The 19,718-nt window shown below is 42.1% G+C and overlaps 5 protein-coding genes across 15 annotated transcripts in view; 3 read left to right on the forward strand and 2 right to left on the reverse strand.

Moving 5' to 3' along the window:
- RhoGAP100F (Rho GTPase activating protein at 100F) overlaps window positions 1-7,852 on the reverse strand; it is a 42,386-nt gene extending 34,534 nt beyond the window's left edge. For 8 of the 10 annotated variants that reach the window (XM_015181986.2, XM_033377416.1, XM_015181981.2 and 5 more), the window contains exon 1: window positions 6,144-7,852. The gene's annotated coding sequence lies outside the window, so the exon portion shown is untranslated. The remainder of the gene's footprint in view (window positions 1-6,143) is intronic. The other 2 variants (XM_033377384.1, XM_015181993.2) reach the window with 2 other exon arrangements.
- A 500-nt stretch (window positions 7,853-8,352) lies between these two features.
- LOC26532228 (E3 ubiquitin-protein ligase msl-2-like) lies at window positions 8,353-10,772 on the forward strand. Of its 2 annotated transcripts, XM_015181998.2 has the most exons (4): window positions 8,354-9,090; window positions 9,171-9,608; window positions 9,723-10,311; window positions 10,377-10,772. In XM_015181998.2, the coding sequence occupies exons 2-4, from the start codon at window positions 9,492-9,494 to the stop codon at window positions 10,514-10,516; spliced, it is 846 nt and encodes a 281-aa protein (XP_015037484.2). In that variant the 5' UTR covers window positions 8,354-9,090; window positions 9,171-9,491; the 3' UTR covers window positions 10,517-10,772. The 2 variants fall into 2 exon arrangements, with proteins under 2 accessions (XP_015037482.2, XP_015037484.2); XM_015181996.2 differs by having other exon boundaries at window positions 8,353-9,090; window positions 9,171-10,311.
- A 1,337-nt stretch (window positions 10,773-12,109) lies between these two features.
- Window positions 12,110-13,836, forward strand: FeCH (ferrochelatase, mitochondrial). The gene is made up of 5 exons (XM_001358916.4): window positions 12,110-12,281; window positions 12,334-12,721; window positions 12,783-12,884; window positions 12,949-13,270; window positions 13,327-13,836. The coding sequence occupies exons 1-5, from the start codon at window positions 12,245-12,247 to the stop codon at window positions 13,642-13,644; spliced, it is 1,167 nt and encodes a 388-aa protein (XP_001358953.2). The 5' UTR covers window positions 12,110-12,244; the 3' UTR covers window positions 13,645-13,836.
- A 543-nt stretch (window positions 13,837-14,379) lies between these two features.
- Window positions 14,380-17,592, forward strand: Rift (Riboflavin transporter). Its single transcript, XM_002137509.3, has 2 exons — window positions 14,380-15,112; window positions 16,101-17,592. Exons 1-2 carry the CDS (start codon window positions 15,000-15,002, stop codon window positions 17,452-17,454), a joined length of 1,467 nt encoding a protein of 488 aa, XP_002137545.2. The 5' UTR covers window positions 14,380-14,999; the 3' UTR covers window positions 17,455-17,592.
- Window positions 17,593-17,927: 335 nt separating this feature from the next.
- Window positions 17,928-19,070, reverse strand: LOC4801937 (uncharacterized). The gene is made up of 2 exons (XM_001358917.4): window positions 18,881-19,070; window positions 17,928-18,807 (listed from the first exon to the last, which is right to left on the reverse strand). The coding sequence occupies exons 1-2, from the start codon at window positions 18,957-18,959 to the stop codon at window positions 18,023-18,025; spliced, it is 864 nt and encodes a 287-aa protein (XP_001358954.3). The 5' UTR covers window positions 18,960-19,070; the 3' UTR covers window positions 17,928-18,022.
- Between the last annotated feature and the right edge of the window lie 648 nt (window positions 19,071-19,718).

A 19,718-nucleotide genomic window follows, 5' to 3' on the forward strand; every position in this document is an offset into this window, starting at 1 on the left:
CGACAAAGTACAGCAGTCAAGCAAGAAAAATATGTTGCAAGGGTGTTGATGAAACAGACGCAACAACATTCAGATGGAAGGACTGCTACAACAACAGCAACAGCAATTACAACATTTAGAGGGCGGCTAAACAACAGAGCAACAACAATTACAAGAACAACGCTGGCAGTCGCCGCAGTGGCAGTCGCTGGGAAATGGAATGGAATGTTGTCTAGGCACGCATAAAATTTATTATAATGACATCATAAATTCTGCCAGCAAACGTTGTAAGTATGGATATGGATACGGGTATCTGTGCGCGTGTGTGTGTGTGTGTGCATAAATGAGTGACAAACCTCCACGAAAACCGCCCCCGCCTGTACCGCCCTCGGGCAGCAGAAATTGCAAATCATTTATCAAATAATAAAAAACAGAACAAATATTCGCAAAACTCAGCAAAAATGCTCCGAGAAATGGGAGTTTTTTTCCTGCGTATATAATTCGCACTGAAAGAAACATGGGAATGGAATTAATTAATGGTTGAACATAAAAATAGAAATAGCTATAAGCAGAAAAACCACTCAACAGCCCAAGTTATTTCTGTGGCTGTTTATTTTGAGGTATTGTAAACAGTGGGCTGTGAAATTTCTCTGTGTACATTCCCTATTTTGTAAGATTTAATGGGGTCAACCTGTGGCAATCCCAGGAGAAATGCTAGGGATAGAATGGAGTGCAATCTAGTATATGGAAAACTATGTGTTACAAAAAATCACTCACTTAAACCCCATCATATATCTTTCGTTACGAGCTTGCACATAGAAATTCTAACAGCTATACGGAATTTTTGTAATTTCTCCAATCCAGTAACTAGATTTTCAATAAGTAAATTTCTTAAATATACAACTATTCAGTACACCCAGACAAAAACAAGACCTGTAATTGTTATATTTATACTTCGATTTAAAAAAGAAACAGATCGATAATAATAGATAGATAGATAGTAAATATGTGTTTTTTTATACCCGATACTCAAAATGAGTATTGGGGTATATTAGATTTGTGGTAAAAGTGGATGTGTGTAACGTCCAGAAGGAATCGTTTCCGACCCCATAAAGTATATATATTCTTGATCAGCATCAATAGCCGAGTCGATTGAGCCATGTCTGTCTGTCCGTCCGTCCGTCTGTCCGTCTGTCCGTCCGTCCGTCCCCTTCAGCGCCTAATGCTCAAAGACTATAAGAGCTAGAGCAACGATGTTTTGGATCCAGACTTCTGTGATATGTCACTGCTACAAAAATATTTCAAAACTTCGCCCCGCCCACTTCCGCCCCCACAAAGGACGAAAATCTGTGGAATCCACATTTTTAAAGATACGATAAAACCAAAAACGCAGAATCGTAGAGAATGACCATATCTTTTAGACTGCAGAATCTGAATTGGATCGTATTATTATTATAGCCAGCATCAAGAAAACAATTTCATGTTTTCTCGCCCTGTCTCTCTCTAACACACACGTAGCATAGGCGGCTTTGCTTAGAGTAAAACATTAGCGCCTAGATCTCAGAGACTATAAAAGCTAGAGCAACCAAATTTGGTATCCACACTCCTAATATATCAGACCGAGACGAGTTTGTTTCAAAATTTCGCCACACCCTCTTCCGCCCCCGCAAAGGATGCAAATCTGGGGATATTCACAAATCTCAGAGAGTATTAAGGCTAGAGTAACCAAATTTAGTGTCCGTAACAGGATTAGATCTCACTATAAAACGTATATCTCAAAATTTCGCCCCACCCCCTTCCGCCCCCACAAAGGACGAAAATCTGTTGCATCCACAATATTGCACATTCGAGAAAACTAAAAACGCAGAATCATAAATAATGACCATATCTATCAGGTTGCTGAATCTGGATCAGATCGGATCATTTTTATAGCCAAAGGAAATAAATCAATTTGCAGTGGCTACGCAGCGCCCGACGTCACGCACAGACTGATTTTCTGTCTCTCTCGCACGCACAATTACAATAACAATTATTCAAAAAAATCAAAAATAACAATTATTCAATAAAAATCAAGAATAACAATTATAATAACAATTATTCAAAAAAATCAAGAATAACAATTATAATAACAATTATTCAATAAAAATCAAGAATAACAGTTATAATAACAATTATTCAATAAAAATCAAGAATAACAATTATAATAACAATTATTCAAAAAAATCAAAAATAACAATTATAATAACAATTATTCAAAAAAATCAAAAATAACAGTTATAATAACGATTATTCAATAAAAATCAAGAATAACAATTATAATAACAATTATTCAAAAAAATCAAGAATAACAGTTATAATAACAATTATTCAATAAAAATCAAGAATAACAGTTATAATAACAATTATTCAATAAAAATCAAGAATAACAGTTATAATAACAATTATTCAATAAAAATCAAAAATAACAATTATAATAACAATTATTCAAAAAAATCAAGAATAACAGTTATAATAACAATTATTCAATAAAAATCAAGAATAACAGTTATAATAACAATTATTCAATAAAAATCAAGAATAACAATTATAGTAACAATTATTCAAAAAAAATCAAGAATAACAGTTATAATAACAATTATTCAATAAAAATCAAGAATAACAATTATAATAACAATTATTCAAAAAAATCAAGAATAACAGTTATAATAACAATTATTCAATAAAAATCAAAAATAACAATTTTAATAACAATTATTCAAAAAAATCAAGAATAACAGTTATAATAACAATTATTCAATAAAAATCAAGAATAACAATTATAATAACAATTATTCAAAAAAATCAAAAATAACAGTTATAATAACAATTATTCAATAAAAATCAAGAATAACAATTATAATAACAATTATTCAAAAAAATCAAAAATAACAGTTATAATAACGATTATTCAAAAAAATCAAGAATAACAGTTATAATAACAATTATTCAAAAAAATCAAGAATAACAGTTATAATAACAATTATTCAATAAAAATCAAGAATAACAGTTATAATAACAATTATTCAATAAAAATCAAAAATAACAATTTTAATAACAATTATTCAAAAAAATCAAGAATAACAGTTATAATAACAATTATTCAATAAAAATCAAGAATAACAATTATAATAACAATTATTCAAAAAAATCAAGAATAACAGTTATAATAACAATTATTCAATAAAAATCAAGAATAACAGTTATAATAACAATTATTCAATAAAAATCAAGAATAACAATTATAATAACAATTATTCAAAAAAATCAAGAATAACAATTATAATAACAATTATTAAATAAAAATCAAGAATAACAATTATTCAAAAAAATCAAAAATAACAATTATAATAACAATTATTCAATAAAAATCAAAAATAATAATTATTCAATAAAAATCATAATACTTAAAATGAGTGTAGGCGTACATACGTATATTAGATTTGTGGTGAAAATTCTTGATCAGCATCAATAGCCGAGTCGATTGAACCCCGTCTGTCTGTCCGTCCCTATAAGCGCCTAGGGCTCAAAGATTATAAGAGCTAGAGGAACGACATTTTGTATCCAGACTTCTGTAATATGTCACTATTACACATACATTTCAAAATTTCGCCCCACAGGAGGCGGAAGGGACTTTGTCTTTGTCGTGCCGTTTAATATTAGCGGCGTCTGCCGGAGAAGAGCCATACTGACTAAGTATCGGGTATAAATGTAGAGTTGCGGTGTCCGCAGCAACTCACAACGTTCCCCCTCGTTTTTCGTATTAAGTATGCCATTTTTCTCTGAGTGTACTTTTTTTTGTGCTTTTAATGATGTCGATCAATGCAACCTATAACGACTGATAGGAATCTTAGTTCTCTCTCTCTCTCTCTCTCTTTTCGGTGAATTCTTTACTTGCTATGCCTACGTTTTCGGTCAATATATTTTCACTTTACACCCCTATGTTTCCCAGTGTAAGCGGCACCCCCCGCTGGCATTGCAGCGTTGAAGAGGGGATCCAGTGTAGAGAAAGCATAGCGGATTTATCGATTGCTCTTTTTTCTGTTCTCTGTTTTTTTTTCGGACCCAATCCTAACCCCATCGCATTTTTTGATATTGTTATTGCTGCGTTCAAGTTTATCTCCATTTCGTGCTGCCAGCCCCTTTGGCGCAGACATTAACTGGCATGTAGTGGCACCACCCAAAAGACGAGACCGAGACCGAACCACCACCAGCAACAGCGACGACTGTCACAAGGGTGGAGACTGAGCGGCACTCCCCCTCTATGGATTTCCAGACACACACACACACACACACACACACACTGAAGCACATGCATTCGTGGCGCCGCATGTGGCATTTGTTGCCGCTTTCAAGTCCTAAGCTGGCACGCTGTTCTGTCACCAGGCGACAGTGCACTCGCCACTGGGCAGATAGTCAGAGTTGCGTTGAACTACCAAAAATATGTACAAAACCATGGAAACCGACCAGGAAAACCGCTTTCCCCAGTGTGCGAAGGGGAGGGTTTTATCTAATTAGGGAATGCAGATTCAAAGGATGGAATTACGGTGCACACTTCAATGGGATACTGTTGACGATAGCACCACGTGCACAGGACAGAGACATCCTCTCTCTGCATTTCTCTCTAATTATATTATTAAAGCAAAGCAGAATATTATTTAACATAACAAACGAGTTGCATGGCAATTTTGTAAATATTTAGTATTTAGTAGGGGGTTTTTTAATCATTTTAATCATGAGTACATGTTCATAATTCGAAGCACATACGAGTATTTATTGCCATTCTGAAGAGGCCCCTGACAGCTTACTTCTAGCTACAACTTTTTGGATTAAAGCAGAGATGTTGGCAGATAATTCTGAGGGCGCAGCTATTGGTACCAATACTTTTCTTGGAGACAGTGTAGTGGTTATAAATATGTTCTCCAACTTCTAGAAGCGTCTGCTTTCTTACTTCTTTCAGCTGTTGCAACGCCAACTATCTAAAATGATCTCTAAAACGATTTACAATCTTCCAAGCAGTAGGTCGTGCTTTCCCAAGAGAAACCATGAGTAATCCCATACCATGAGTATAACATAGAAAATATGACGTTTTCTCACTTTTCGGCTTCCGCTATAGCTATTATTTATTTCTCTATTTTGCAACCATTTTGCTGCATTTATAGCACCATAGCTATTTTACTAGGTTTTTTCACTGAATTTCCTTCTATTTTTCCCTCAACATTTGTGTGTTTTGGAACCCCACGCGAATTTTTCTCCTCTGTTTGCCTGTAAAATTGGAGCAAAGCTCTTAACTCTGAGGGTTGTTTGGGGGTCCTGGGGGATGTGGTGGTGGAATGTGGCAAAAAAAAAAGAAAAAAGTAACATTTCTGATTGTTAATGTCGCGGTTAATGTTTTGCTTTTCGTATCTTCCCGCCCCCCCCAGTCGTACTTTTTCCCTTTTTGTGCTTTATTTTTCATTTTGTTTTTTTTTCTCTGGCCTGTAGGTCTGGGTGCCTGGGGGTAGACCTGTAAAGACTTTGATGCTGGGCGAGTAACAGCCACATATAAGACTTCTCTCTTTCTGGCTCTCCCATTGTTTTGATGAAATGTTCTGTTATGATTGCGGGGGAGTGGGGGGTTTTGGTTTGTGCAGAAATTCCTTTCTTAATTAAAAAATAAAATAATTGAAACTTCCGGAGGCAAATGTAATAAAGGACTTCAACCCAGAAGAAGAAGTATAAGTGGGGAGTGTTACAAATATTTCTTTGACTTTGAACGAAGAATTTCAATATATAAATCTACTTGACTTTAGTTTTTTTTTAAAGGAATCTCTTTTATGGGTATTTTACTAAAGCCATCACCGCACAATACTATTTACAGCTACACGTGGACACCCGGTCCTGTTTCAATCCTATTGTCAAATCCTTATATTGAAGGGTAACCCTTAGCACCAATGACATTTGCATTGATCCGGGTTACGGTTTTCATTTACAGTGAATATCTAACAGCCAACGGCCACTCGACACAATCAACTGTCATTCCACATCGCAGGAGCTTTCCGCCCTGAATAGTTTGCGACTTAAAGGATTTATCCCATCATAGCCGTGCCCGTGCCCGTGCCCATACCCGTACCCGCGTGCCCACTCACCTGCACTTTGGTACAGGAAGCCTGTCCTGAAGGCTGCTGACGCTTGATGCCCGACGCTCGACGTTTTGTCTAATCCGTGCCAACGGTTGGCCGAGTTATGAAAACATGAAATCACAAATTGCAAACAACATCATCATCACCATCATCAGCACCAGCCAAAAGGAGCGAAAGGAGGTGGATGCACCCGTAATGGTTGTGGAAGGGGGAGGGCCGAGAGCAGTAGCCGGAACCGGAGCCAGCTGCAGTAACCGGTAGTAAATGTGCCGTGTTGTAAATCTGATGCAACGTAGAATACACTCCGTTACTCTTTTCTCTCTCTCTCTCTATCTCTCTCCTTACCGTTGTCTCTTGTCTGCCTCTCTCTCTGTGTGAGTGCTTTTTATTTCGACTTCGATTTGTTTTAATTTCCGCTGATTCTAGTGCTGCTGCTGCAGCGCTTCCGGCACAACGTTCGTCCGTTTGTCCGTCCGACAGTGACAATGTGGGGTGGATGCGACGAGGCCTGGGCTACGTGGATTTAGTAGATGTTGTAGGCGCTGCTGGATTTAGTGTTAGAGACAAATTGCTGGTTCGGTGGTCAATGGCACGACGATGCATCCTTGCACTTTTGGGCATACTCTGTACGCTGCTGCACTCTTCTCCCTGCTTCTGCTGCTGATGCTGCTGTTCGTTGCTCGTTTCTCGTTTCTCGTTGCCCGTTTCACATTTTTCTCTCCACTGGTGCTGCTGCGATTGCGACTGCTGCGGCGACTGCGACTGCGACGTTTTTGCTGCGGCATTTTTTGCGTAACTTGTGAGCTTTTGCACATTTCACAGTTAATTTCGACATGTTCGCTGGCGAGCGGGTTTTTGTCCACGAAAAAATTCAACTCTCAAACTTTTATTTTATCTCTACTTTTTTTCTGTTATCTCTTGTATATTCCTCTTTGCTTTTAATTGATTTTTGCACGTGTGTGGGTGTGAGAGAGTGTATGCACAAGGGTGTTTGTGTTTGTGTAAGTGTGATGGATGCAGCAGCGAGCAAGCAACGGAATGCGTCCGAATGGCAATGCGAAGCTTTTGCTTGTGGAGCGCGCTTTACTACACACCGAGTGCTTCTGGCCTGAAAATGCGAATTTCCTGCGCTCTACTCCTACGTTACTCCGTGCGTGTGTGGGTGTGTGTATGCGTATGGGTTTCAGTACGAATTTCAGTATAATAAAATATCCTGTTTGGAGGGGCTCCCGCTCCCACTTGCCCACTGATACCACACGCAGAGAGCGCGAGCAGAGAGAGAGGTTTTATGTGTGGTTCTGCGCCTGCGCCGTAAATTTGGAGCAAGTCAATGCTTCGGGGCGAACGGCGATAACACACGGACCCACCATAACCACCACCGCACCGAAGCAACCAGCCCTATCTATCACTCGCTCTCTCTCTCTCTCTCTCTCTCTCTCTCTCTCCTTTATCTATGCTTTTTTCCACTTTGCTGCGCCGCGTTTTCCCCGCACTTCTTAGCTATTTCTGCACATTACACACACCAAACTGTTGTTTTTTATTGCTCAGGCCGGGGATCGAGGGTCTTTGCTCTATGATACTGTATCATACGGCTTTAGTTTATATTGCTCTGAGGGGTTTTAAACGCTGGATTAAAGAACGACTAGCCGATGAGAGTGAAATGCACTGCTGTTGGGGCTTGTACACGCCAACCAATACTGTCTCTCAGTGTTGCAAAGGAAGCGAATTTTCACATCCCTGATTTAGCCATCGGTTTTTTTCGATTTTTGATGTAGCAATGTAGCGAATGTAAACTGCGAAAATTGCGGTTGATTTTTTGGAGATATCCCATATTCATATGTTGTATGAATACAACTTTTAAAGGACATTTATTTCGCTTATTCAATTAAAATTAGGAATTCATTCGACCCCGATTATGTTCGGTTGATTCTCAAAAAAATTCTTGTGCTGAAACTTTTAGCTTTATTATTAGTATTCAATTATACTGAGGTCAGGAGTGTATGAAAATCCAGATTATGTGATGGAAAAAGTCATGGCGTCACCGCCGTACAATGTTTTGTATCTTTTGCCCGATGCCCAATGAACTGAACCCACGGTTTGCGTAAATTAATGCCGTCTGTGGCGTCCAGGAAGCTAATTATAACCGCTTTGTTTAGAACGTCTCTAACAGAATCTCTAATCGCCTCGATGTCTCCCTTTATAGATTCGGCCCTGTCTTCCGGCGCCTTCAACTTCCCCACAAGGTAGAAGCCCATCAAGGTAGAAACACATCAACGCAGACACGGCTTACCGCCTCGTCACCGAGTCCTCGCGATAGAAGAAATGCGGGGTACTGAAGATCATATCCAATAATTCATTAAGGGACATGTACTTGTGAATCGTCAGCCATTGGCTATAGAATTCAAGATGCAGATTTTAATGGGGAAAAGCGTAAGGAAGAACAGCGTGTTCTCGCTAAATATTGACGAGGAGCCTTGGCTGCAGTGTTTTTTCACGTTCGCAAAAAAGACGTTCATCTCCGAATCCGGTTTGATGCCCATGAAGACCATATGGTTCAAAAGGTGGGCCTTGACAGATTTACGGATCGGAGATTGGACCATGTACGGCCATCAAGGCACAGGAGACGTTGTCGGGCCTTTTAAATGCTTTCTGTCGTTCTCCGATTTATCAGGATCATCCAGATGCTTTACTTGTTCTGCCATTCGACTATGCGTTGATCCTAATTGCAAATTATATTTTTTTTTTTCATTTTTGTATTATACAAACATTCGACGCCAGCCACGCAAAAACCAGATGGCGGAAATATCGGCACGCAACTTTCAGAGATGGGCACTCGTTTTTAGTGATGGGATAGTCGGGAAAATCATGTAATTAGAGCGAGAGATATATATTGGTTGCGAGTTTTTTGCTTTATTTACATCTGTAGTTGTGCGTAGCTTCGTGTGTTTTTTTGGTGGGTAAATTTGTTTTCTTCAATTTTTGTAAACTGATATTTAAACCTTTTTTTTGTACATTTTGGCACGTGAATATTAGTTTGAAGGATACGGCAGCAGACAAGTTAAACGGCAAGCAACGCCTTCTGTAGAAAATCGAATAGATAGTTTGGAAATTATCACGTTTTGCTGGAGGCAAAATCGACAAGTTGCTGTGCAATTGACCGGCCATTATTAATATAAAGCGATTGTAAATAATATACACCCAATACAACGGAGGAGCTCATCAGGTCACATTTCCGACACTTGTCCCGCGGAGACGCCGCCCCAACTGGCCACAACTGCCGAGCTGCCGTACGAACATAACCTCTTCAAGCAGTTATCCGGCATTGAACTGGAGGCTTGCCATCCGCTGCTCCAAATGTCAACAGGATCTGGCACGGGTCTGACGGCCGCTCAGACGTCATTTATTGTGAACGAAGGTCTCCTAATCGCTGAAGCCTGCTACACGTACCACAACTGGGCCGAACTGGAGCAGGTAGATCTCCCCGATGCAATCTCCATGTCCACCTTCCCCAACAACACTATGAATACTGACTATGCCATGACTTATTTCATACCCACGGCTACATCCACTCCATTCCATGACCAGAATACCAGCCCGAAGCAGTCATATGAAAAGACCTCCTCAGAGGTACAACACCTGAATTCCAGCCAGAAGTATATATCATCCACCATCAAGGACAAGAAGAAAGACACGCAAATGAATCCTGTCAATTCAAAGCCCAGCATCATCTCCTGCGTGCAGGAGACACCTCAAAGTGCTACTACGGGATCTCCTCGTAGGAATGCGGGAATGACAAAGGAAGATTCGTTTAAGCACAAATGCCGCTGCGGAACCTCTGGAGTGCTGGCTAACCCCAAAACTACCTGTCGCAATAATCGCTGCCGCTGCTACGTGTCTGGCAACTCATGCAGAAACTGTCGCTGCTTTGGTTGTCACAATCCCCATAAGACGGATTTACTTGATTCCAATGATGAAGACGAATTGGAAAACTTGGCGCCCCCATCACTCCCCAATCTCCAGAGCGAGAAGCCAGCACCAACAAACGCAACACCAACAAAACCAGCACCAGCGTTCGATGGTCCCCAATGCGGTTCAGTTTTAGTGCCCGTTAGCAATCTGGAACAATCCCTACATCCTTTGGTTCTCGTGAAGAACGAGGAAGGGGAATATCAATGTAAGTTTATGATCGATTACGTTCAATTCGATCATCTTTTAACCCTCAGATTCGTTGTGTTTCAGGTTTCAACCTCTTCCAAGGCAACGTACCGATTGATCCCGCCACAGTTGGCCTTCAGCTTATCCGTATGCAGAGTAACGGTTACCACAGCCAGATTCCGGACTATGCGTATGTGATGGGACCTTCTCTAGCGGTGCCTTAGGCAGCTCCACCTGCCATCAAAAGGAGTGTACGTCAAAGTGGTTTCCAGCACGCGATTTTATTGACAAGCTGGTCAGTAGTGGCTCCTCCTTTATAATGGAATTCTGCCGCTAGCGCACTCACAGTTCGAGGAGATGTGGGATACATTTTTTTTATTTTTTTTTTTTTATCATGTTTATGAACAAATGGTAAAATATTGTAATGCTTTGCCCCAAGTACGGCTGTGGACCCACATCAAGGAGATGTGGGATACATTTTTTTTTTTTTTTATCATGTTTATGAACAAATGGTAAAATATTGTAATGCTTTGCCCCAAGTATGGCTGTGGACCCACATCAAGGAGATGTGGGATACATTTTTTTTATTTTTTTTTTTTTCGTTTTATAATGTTTATGAACAAATGGTAAAATATTGTAATGCTTTGCCCCAAGTGCGGCTGTGGACCCACATCAAGGAGATGTGGGATACATTTTTTTTATTTTTTTTTTTTTTTTTATAATGTTTATGAACAAATGGTAAAATATTGTAATGCTTTGCCCCAAGTGCGGCTGTTGACCCTAAAAATAAAACAAAAACCTTTTTTTTCATCACTAAAGTTACATTTTTTTCTAGGTTAAGAGTTTTTTTAAACATAAATTTTTTTTTATCAATAACTGTCATATAATATAATATAATATTTATGGAATACAATCCAATCGAATTATAAGAAACCAAACGAAAACGAAATATTCGTAAGTCCATCAAATCATGGATGATATTCGTATGGAAACGATGAAAATATCAACAGATCCGACAATTTTAATCGAATTAACCCATTGAGGACCAATGGGTAGTTTCAAAACCCATGAAAACTATAAAAATTGAAGAATTTGATCGCCAAAGTGGTGCAAGATATCGTAATAATTTGTTTGTGATGTAAAGAGTACAAATTTTAATGCACCATAATTTTTTGTGGGCTGCCCAAAAAATTTCACCTGTTAAAAAAATCTTTCTCAGTGGTCCGAAAAACTATTATCGCGCAAACGTTTTATACAGTTTCGGACATATTTTAACACACCTGGCCACAAACCAAGTCTAATGAAAAGTGAAATTTAAATACCAAACTGGTTTTCGTATGTATTGAAAATGAAATTATGTTGCTATGTGGGAAAAACTTCAACTGGAGTATCAACCATATGAAAATAACAATAAGACTCTGTGAAAAGCATTAACATGTTTCCAAATAAGAGTATTATGGTACCTAAAATCCCAGACTATATCTCAAGTGTTTGCACAGGTAAAAAAAATGTTCACCTGGTCAAACACTGCCCCGAGCCAAATATACGGCACTTGAATCGATGGAAAATTTTGCTGATCTGAGTACTGTTCACCTGTTTAAATGGAGGCGGGTCAAGTGGGTTAAGTTCCGATTTTCATCGATATTTTTTAGGTATATTTTCAGAAAGAGACGATATATTTCTGACTTTTTGCGTTCAAGGTGTATTGGGCAAATGGGGTGGATTCACCCTTGCATGCGTTGCATTTTCTGTGCCGTGTTGCTTGTTGTCCACACCCTCTTTTTTCTTCCATTATGTAGCAAATGTGCAGTAGCCATGTTGTAGCCATGTAGTAATTTGAGCAAATGTAAACACAAAAAGAACAAGTACAACAAAAATAACCAAGAGAACAAGAGTTTTTTCTCTCTTTTCCGGCTGTCATTCAAGTGCAATATTTTAGAAGTAAGAAAAGGATGTTTTTGCATAACAGAAACTTGTGCAGGCTGGCCAGTGAGTAGATGAAATTAAGGATCAGACAGTCTCTGATCTATTCCTTTTGCAGCCAATGGCGTTAACTTGGCAGCGAGGGCAAGACAGTTCAGCGGGCAGCCGGCTAAGACCGCGGTCCTCATGCTCAATATGGGCGGACCACAGAGCACCGACCAGGTGCACGACTACCTACTGAGAATCATGACTGACCGGGACATGATCCAGCTGCCGGTGCAGAGCAGGCTAGGTCCCTGGATTGCCCAGCGGCGAACGCCGGAGGTGCAAAAAAAGTACAAAGAGATTGGCGGTGGATCGCCCATACTCAAGTGGACGGAGCTGCAAGGCCAGCTGATGTGTGAGCAGCTCGACAAGCTGTCACCGACGACCGCCCCCCACAAGCACTACGTGGGCTTCCGCTACGTCAATCCCCTGACAGAGAACACCCTGGCACAGATCGAGAGGTGGTTTACATAAGAGAAAGTATGATGCGTTTTCTTGGGATTACATTTTGTCATGTTCCAGCGACAAGCCAGAGAGGGTGGTGCTCTTCTCGCAGTATCCACAATACAGCTGCGCCACATCCGGCTCCAGCTTCAATTCCATTTTCACCCACTACCGCAGCAAGTGAGTAGCGAAACCCTTGCGGAGCAGGGCGATATAACCAAGAAAAACACTCCTTCTTTGCCAGTGATTTGCCCGCCAACATCAAGTGGAGCATCATCGACCGCTGGGGCACACACCCGCTGCTCATAAAGACCTTTGCCCAGCGCATTCGCGATGAACTGGCCAAATTCGTGCCGACCAAGAGGAACGATGTGGTCATACTTTTCACTGCCCATTCCCTGCCTCTGAAGGCGGTCAGCAGGGGCGATCCCTATCCCTCTGAGATCGGGGCTAGCGTGCACATGGTCATGCAGGAGCTGGGCCAGACCAATCCCTACAGCCTCGCCTGGCAGTCCAAAGTGGGACCACTGCCCTGGCTTGCCCCGGCCACAGATGATGCAATCAAGGTGGGTTCTGGCGTACCAATCAACCACTACGAATATTATTGCTTTCTCTTTTGCAGGGGTATGTCAAGCAAGGCTTGAAGAACTTTATACTCGTGCCCATTGCCTTTGTCAACGAGCATATCGAAACCCTGCACGAGCTGGACATCGAGTACTGCGACGAGTTGGCCAAGGAGGTGGGCGTGGAGGAGATACGCCGTGCCGCCGCCCCCAACGACCATCCGCTGTTCATCGATGCCCTCAGCAACATTGTGGCGGATCACCTGAAGTCCCAGCAGGCCGTCAATCCCAAGTTTCTGATGCGCTGCCCCATGTGCACGAATCCCCGCTGCCGCGAGAGCAAGCGCTGGTATCAGCAGCTCTGCAGCTCCCAATAGGTTTTTCCCACCTGGCATTACATTGATTTCCGCGGAATGGCCTGCGCCGCCGAGTCGTGCCAGGCATTCCAAATGCATAACAATACTATTTTTACATTTCATAGGGTTTAGTTTCTGGGTATTGGAACTTCATTTAGCTTTCATTACGTTTCATTTGCAATAAAGCAAAATAAAAAAGACACTGCACAAAAACAAAACGGGAGGAACGATAACTTCAAAGATCGAGACTTCAAATACCCTTGGAGATTGAACGTGATTATGGTATATGGAGACACGCACAGGTAAATGCTCCAATAGATAATACCAATTGCAAAATCAACGGGCATTGCGTTCGCTATTGCAACATAATAATACAGTAGGTATTCTTATATATTTGACTTCTTCAAACTTCATAAAAAGCCTGCCTAAAAAAAAGGAACGTTTGACCCAACGGCAGCCATTGAGATACATACATATGTAAAAATATATCCATTAGTGGCCTTTTCAAATTATACACTTCCTGTATCAATTCAAAACTGAGGGAATAATTTGCATAAATCGAACCCATGCACATGGCTACATCGACTTGGAAAATCCTCTTCACTGTTCACTTAATTGCAAACACGATCAAAAAATGTAAATACTATCGGACAGGGAATACATTCAACGTATGTGTGTGTCCCCGCTCTCTTTTGTTTTGTGCGCTTGCTCTCTTCGCCACACGTGCGTTGCTTTTTCTGCCGCTCGCTCTTTCTCCGTCTTTTTCGACGGCGACAAAACAGCTGTTCGCAGAGTCAGACTATTTTATTCTCCACTGTGTTATTTTGTGACGCTTCCATCGAGTTGGCTTTGACCGAGTCTGGAAACTAAGTTTTCAAATGGACAAAACAATCCGCCAACGCTGGACGCGCTTCACCCAAGCAGCCAGCATTCAGAACCCTCTGCATTTTGCATCATCCTCATCAGTCTCCTTCTGCCACCACACGCACATTGCGTAACGGAGCCCTGAAATTGGAAAAGACTTGGTCTGCCAAGGGCACAAATTGGAACTTCGACTTTGTATATATATGTATATTCGCGCCAGATCGAATCACAGTCATTAATCAAGAGAAGCGCTCGCAGTTTCTAATTGGGGAAAGCTTTTTCAGACGCTGCCGATCGCCAGTTGTGCCGGCGGGTCCAATTAAGCCACGCTTCTCGAAAAGTGCCTCGATTGATTCGATTGTTTGCAGGCAGTGCCGTTTTCGAGCTGCCAAACCCCAGTGCATCCCATAGTACAACAGTGGCACACCACAAGCTGAAATCTAATCTGCCCATCGTCACAGGCAGATCATAAACCCATTCATTCGAAGAGTACCAAAAACAAGCCGGAGAGTATGAGCAGCTACCAGAGCAGGTCTGGACTCGGCATTGCCAGCCAGTCCGGGCCAGTCTACGGAGTGATCTCGTCGTTGGACGATCCCAGTGCGGTTCCTTCCGATTTCGCCAGGTAAGCGGACGATTACCTGTAATTTTGTGTACACTCCAAAAACCAGTTTTAAATAAGCTTAAAGCTCAGAGGGCTTTCTCCCTCACTCTCTGTGCATCGGAGTTATGCTAATTTGAAAAGCAACGAGCGCCGTGACGTCGTCGGGGGTCCAAGAATGGGTTCCGATTCCAATTTAGATTCTTATCATCCACAGTCAGATACTCGAAAGTACGTGCAGATAGTCCGAGCCTAATTGAATTACCAGATTAGAGGTGGAACGTATGTGACCAATTGCACATCATTGAGTATCTACTCCAATGCGAGATTAGACCCAAAGATATATCCAATCGAAAGTGGGGATTAGCTTTAAAGAGGAGGGGAATTTAATAATTATCTTTGGGGTGACTCCGGGTACACTTTGTGGAAGCCAAGTGGAACATCAACCGCGGAAACCATAATCGCTTTAGCGTTCGGTTATCTCTTCTGCAAAGACACGGAAATAATGTACTGCTGATGCCCTGCTGTATTTGATAATGATTTTGTAAAGCTTATCTGAACAATTGGTTGGAATGAAATCGAATGTGGGTTCAGTTTTAAGATATACTACTTACCCCGCGACTCCTTAGACATTGTGAGAAGAGGCAAAGGCTTTGCACATGCTCGTATACATACATACATACATATGTACATATGTACATATATGCGTTAAATTCCATTGCAATCAAATATGCCATTTATTGTTATTTATTTGGGCTAGACTTATCGACACACTGTGTCTGTGATTCGACCGCAGTACAAATATGAGACTGTGTTCAATTATAGCACGATTTCGCTGTTAACGAAAGACAGACAGTTAATAAAAAGACAGACGTCGTGGATTAAAACTAAGATCATTTATTCCTACCGATAATATCTGTGGAATTTCTTAATGAGACTTCATAAAACCTCTATTATCATCTCTACAATGTTGCAAGAACGAACCGAAGTAATCTTATCTCTTTTGTTCCAGATGCGCCGTGGCCGAGCCCAGCGAGAGCGAGCTAAGCGTATTCCTCACCTGGCGGACCATTCACAAGAAGATGGAGCAGAAGTACTGCTCTGTACTTAGGAATCGCAGCCTGATTGTCGATCTACTAGCCATATTTTTTGGCATCGGCACTTGGCTGGGCGTTAATGGAACCTTCATACAACTTCCACTGCTGGTGGACGAGGCCCCCGAGGGCTGGAGTCTGCCCTCTTACCTGAGCGTAATGGTCCAGATTGGCAATCTAGGTCCACTGCTCTACACGGCCATACAGAAGTACTCACCGCGCAAGCTCAACGATGGCTGGACCATACACGGCGTTCTGCTGGTGGGCGCCATATCCTGCCTGCTCACGGCCTTCTTCTACAACCGTACGGCTGAGGTGAACGGAGTGGATCACAGCGTGGCCCTTTTGGTGCTGACCATTTTCACGGCCCTGAATGCTTGCACAAGCTCGGTGCTGTTCATGCCGTACATGGGGCGCTTCAAGGAGCAGTACATGGTCACGTACTTCATTGGCGAGGGACTGAGTGGCCTGCTCCCGAGTGTAACAGCCCTTATCCAGGGCATTGGCGAGACATCGCAGTGCGTTTTGGTGAACGTCACGGAGACCGGCCAGGAGATCTTCGAGCAGCAGAAGGTGCCACCGAACTTCGACACCAAGGTCTTCTTCCTCATCCTGTTCGGCCTGATGGTGCTCAGCTACATTGGCTACACGCTGCTCAATGCCCTACCCCTGGCCAGGATGGAGTACGCCAAAGTCACCGTCAGCGATGGCAACAAATACGTGTACGGTGAGGCGGACAATCAGCCGCCATCGGAAAAGCTGACCCGCGGCCAATACACCTATCTGTTGCTACTGATAGGAGCTATCTCCCTGTTTAGCAACGGGATGTTTGGGAGCATCCAGTCCTACTCGAGTGCCCCTTATGGATCGCGTTCCTATCATCTGGCCGCCACGCTGAGCGTGATCGCCAATCCGGTGGCTTGCTTCATGGCGATGTTCCTGCATTTTACCTCACTGCGCCTCATAACCGTGCTCTCTATCATCGCCGCATTGCTCACCAGCTACGTCTTTACCACGGCCGCTCTGAGTCCATATCCGCCGTTCTATGACCATAGCCTCGGAGGTATCCTAGTCGTCGCTGCCTGGACCCTTCTGGTGGGCATCGTCAGCTACACCAAGCTGGGTATCACCACTGTGATGCGCTCCCAGGGTGGCCAGTCGCTGGTCTGGGTGGGATCCATCACCCAGCTGGGCTCCACCATTGGTGCTGTGTCGATCTTCTTCGCCATCAACTACACGAATATGTTCCAGGCGGCGGAGATGACTTGCTGATGCAAAGCATGGAATGAAATGGACATCCAGGGATGAATCGTGATTTTTACTGTAGTTTAGTGTGATATTTTTCAGATTTGTATTTCTACTTATATCGTCACAATGAAGACAATAGTATATTAAGTTCCTGAACTTTGAGCCAAAGACTATATGATTATCAACATGTTGAATGAGGCACCAGAAAGCTGTTTTATGGCAGGGCTTTTCGTAATGCTCCGTAGACAGAGGGCGAACGCAGGGTTTCACTTCTCGACCCGCTGCCTACTGAGTCGGTCCCCTAAAGCCAGCATCATAATACACAGTCTTTAGCGAGGTGCCGAAATGACTTACTTTTCGGTTCGCAGAATCCAATAACAAACACAACAATACCCAGTAAGAAACCAAAGCAATATCCGTTGCTTGGGCAAATCGATATGTAGATGCAACATAATTGTACCATTTGGAGGATTTTCTGAATGAAATCAGGAGGAATCATTATTCGCAGCACTTGTGGTTCTACAAAACTCTATTTATTAGAAATATCTTCTCTCGTCGAAATTTTTAAATTTAGACATCAGATTTATTAAACTTAGCCTCTAGTACTATCGGCTTGATCGGCTTCGCTGTCGATATCGCCCTCATAACCAGACTGGGTGCGCGACCGCCCATTTGTCGCCGGCCTCATCTCCTCGACGGAAGTCTCTGTCGCTGGATCGCGGTTGCTGAAGCAGTCCTCAAAGTACTTGCACGTATCCTTGCCATCCCCCAGCGCCTTGTTGAACGCCTCGATCTTGTCGCGAAGGCTGGGACTGACGCTGCTAGTGGGACTCACGCTGTTGCTGGACGATAGCTTTTTTGTCTGCGGAGCGGGAGGCGCATACTGAGTGGGGGCGGCGGATTCGGCGGGCACAGCAGATGCGGGGGATGCGGTGAATGGGACGGACGGGGCGGTACCACCGCTACCGACCATATTTTCAAAAAAACTGTGCACCTTCTCAAACTTCTCCTTGGCACTCTTGAAAGTCATCAGACAATCGCGAAGCAAGTCATCGTCGTTAAGCGTTTTAAACTCGAGAAATAGGCTACGGATCTCGGTCGTATCAATGGACTGCTTGTCCAACCCCAAATTCGTTGTGTTGGCAGTACCTATCGTCTCGAAGCTCCTGATTAGGTTCTTTATTTTGGGGGTGTTGGTGCTGGTGGTTATCGCCAGATGCATGCCATCGCTCACATCGGACAATTCCTTGAGTAGCTTCACCGACTCCTGGATGTCCCGGTTGTTTCTCTGTACGCACTGACTGAGCCGATCACGGAGACTGCGCATGTACTCGCCACTCGTCATATACTCTTTATCGAGTGTATTCCCTAGTAAATCTGAAGTGTAGAGTAGGGTAGCGAAGGATGTCTGGTAAGTCTCTGTTAATTTTGCAGCGAGTAAATTCCTTACCAGGAATTACATTTTCCTCGGCATTCAAGTTACTAGTCACTTCTGACTGGTGTTTGATTTTTGGTTGTGGACTTGCCATTGTATCCTTAAAAATGATTTAACCAAAATCAAAAAAAAAAAGAACTACGAATTTTATAGATGTAAATTCTACTGAAATTTGGTTATAACTGAAGATGTCAGAGCTCGTTTTGGAAGTGTAGTGTACGCTTTTCACAAAGGTTACTTTATGACATCATCTTTTTTAGCAGAACAATTTTTAGTCAGCAGTTTTTTTTTTTTTTTTGTTAGTTTTCAACTGTACCATTTAACAAACTACCGATGCGAATAGCTTATAGCTTTTGTATTTTATACAAAAAATATCGAAATATCCCATACAAATTATTTGATCTAGTAGGGAATCCCCTCATCCGAAAGTACTGATTCGGGCTATGCCCATTTTCATGCGCATCTGGAAAAGTCCAACTTCCTAAAACTGAGGCACCACCAGAACCATTGTATGGGGTCCATTCACATATTCAATTAATGCTGCCCAATGACATCGTTCAGAGCAAAACACTTAAAACACAGAGGAGCTCATGAAATAAAGAAATCCAAAGCTTGGAACATCTATATATACACCGGTACGCTTGTCTCAGGATTCAACCTGAAGAATGATATTTTTCATACCTTTTTGTAGACCTCCTCTAGTTGTATACAGTTGTAGACTAGTTGCATACATTTTTATAAAGAAACAGCGTGACAAAGAAAAGAACGGACAAAAGAGTGAGAACAGAACCTTTAATACCCTTTTAGTGGTCTTCCCACTGTAGTTCCATCAATAACAGGCCGAGAGAGAGAG

This window comes from Drosophila pseudoobscura, chromosome 2, assembly GCF_009870125.1.
Source record: "Drosophila pseudoobscura strain MV-25-SWS-2005 chromosome 2, UCI_Dpse_MV25, whole genome shotgun sequence".
Taxonomy (NCBI): Eukaryota; Metazoa; Arthropoda; class Insecta; order Diptera; family Drosophilidae; genus Drosophila; species Drosophila pseudoobscura.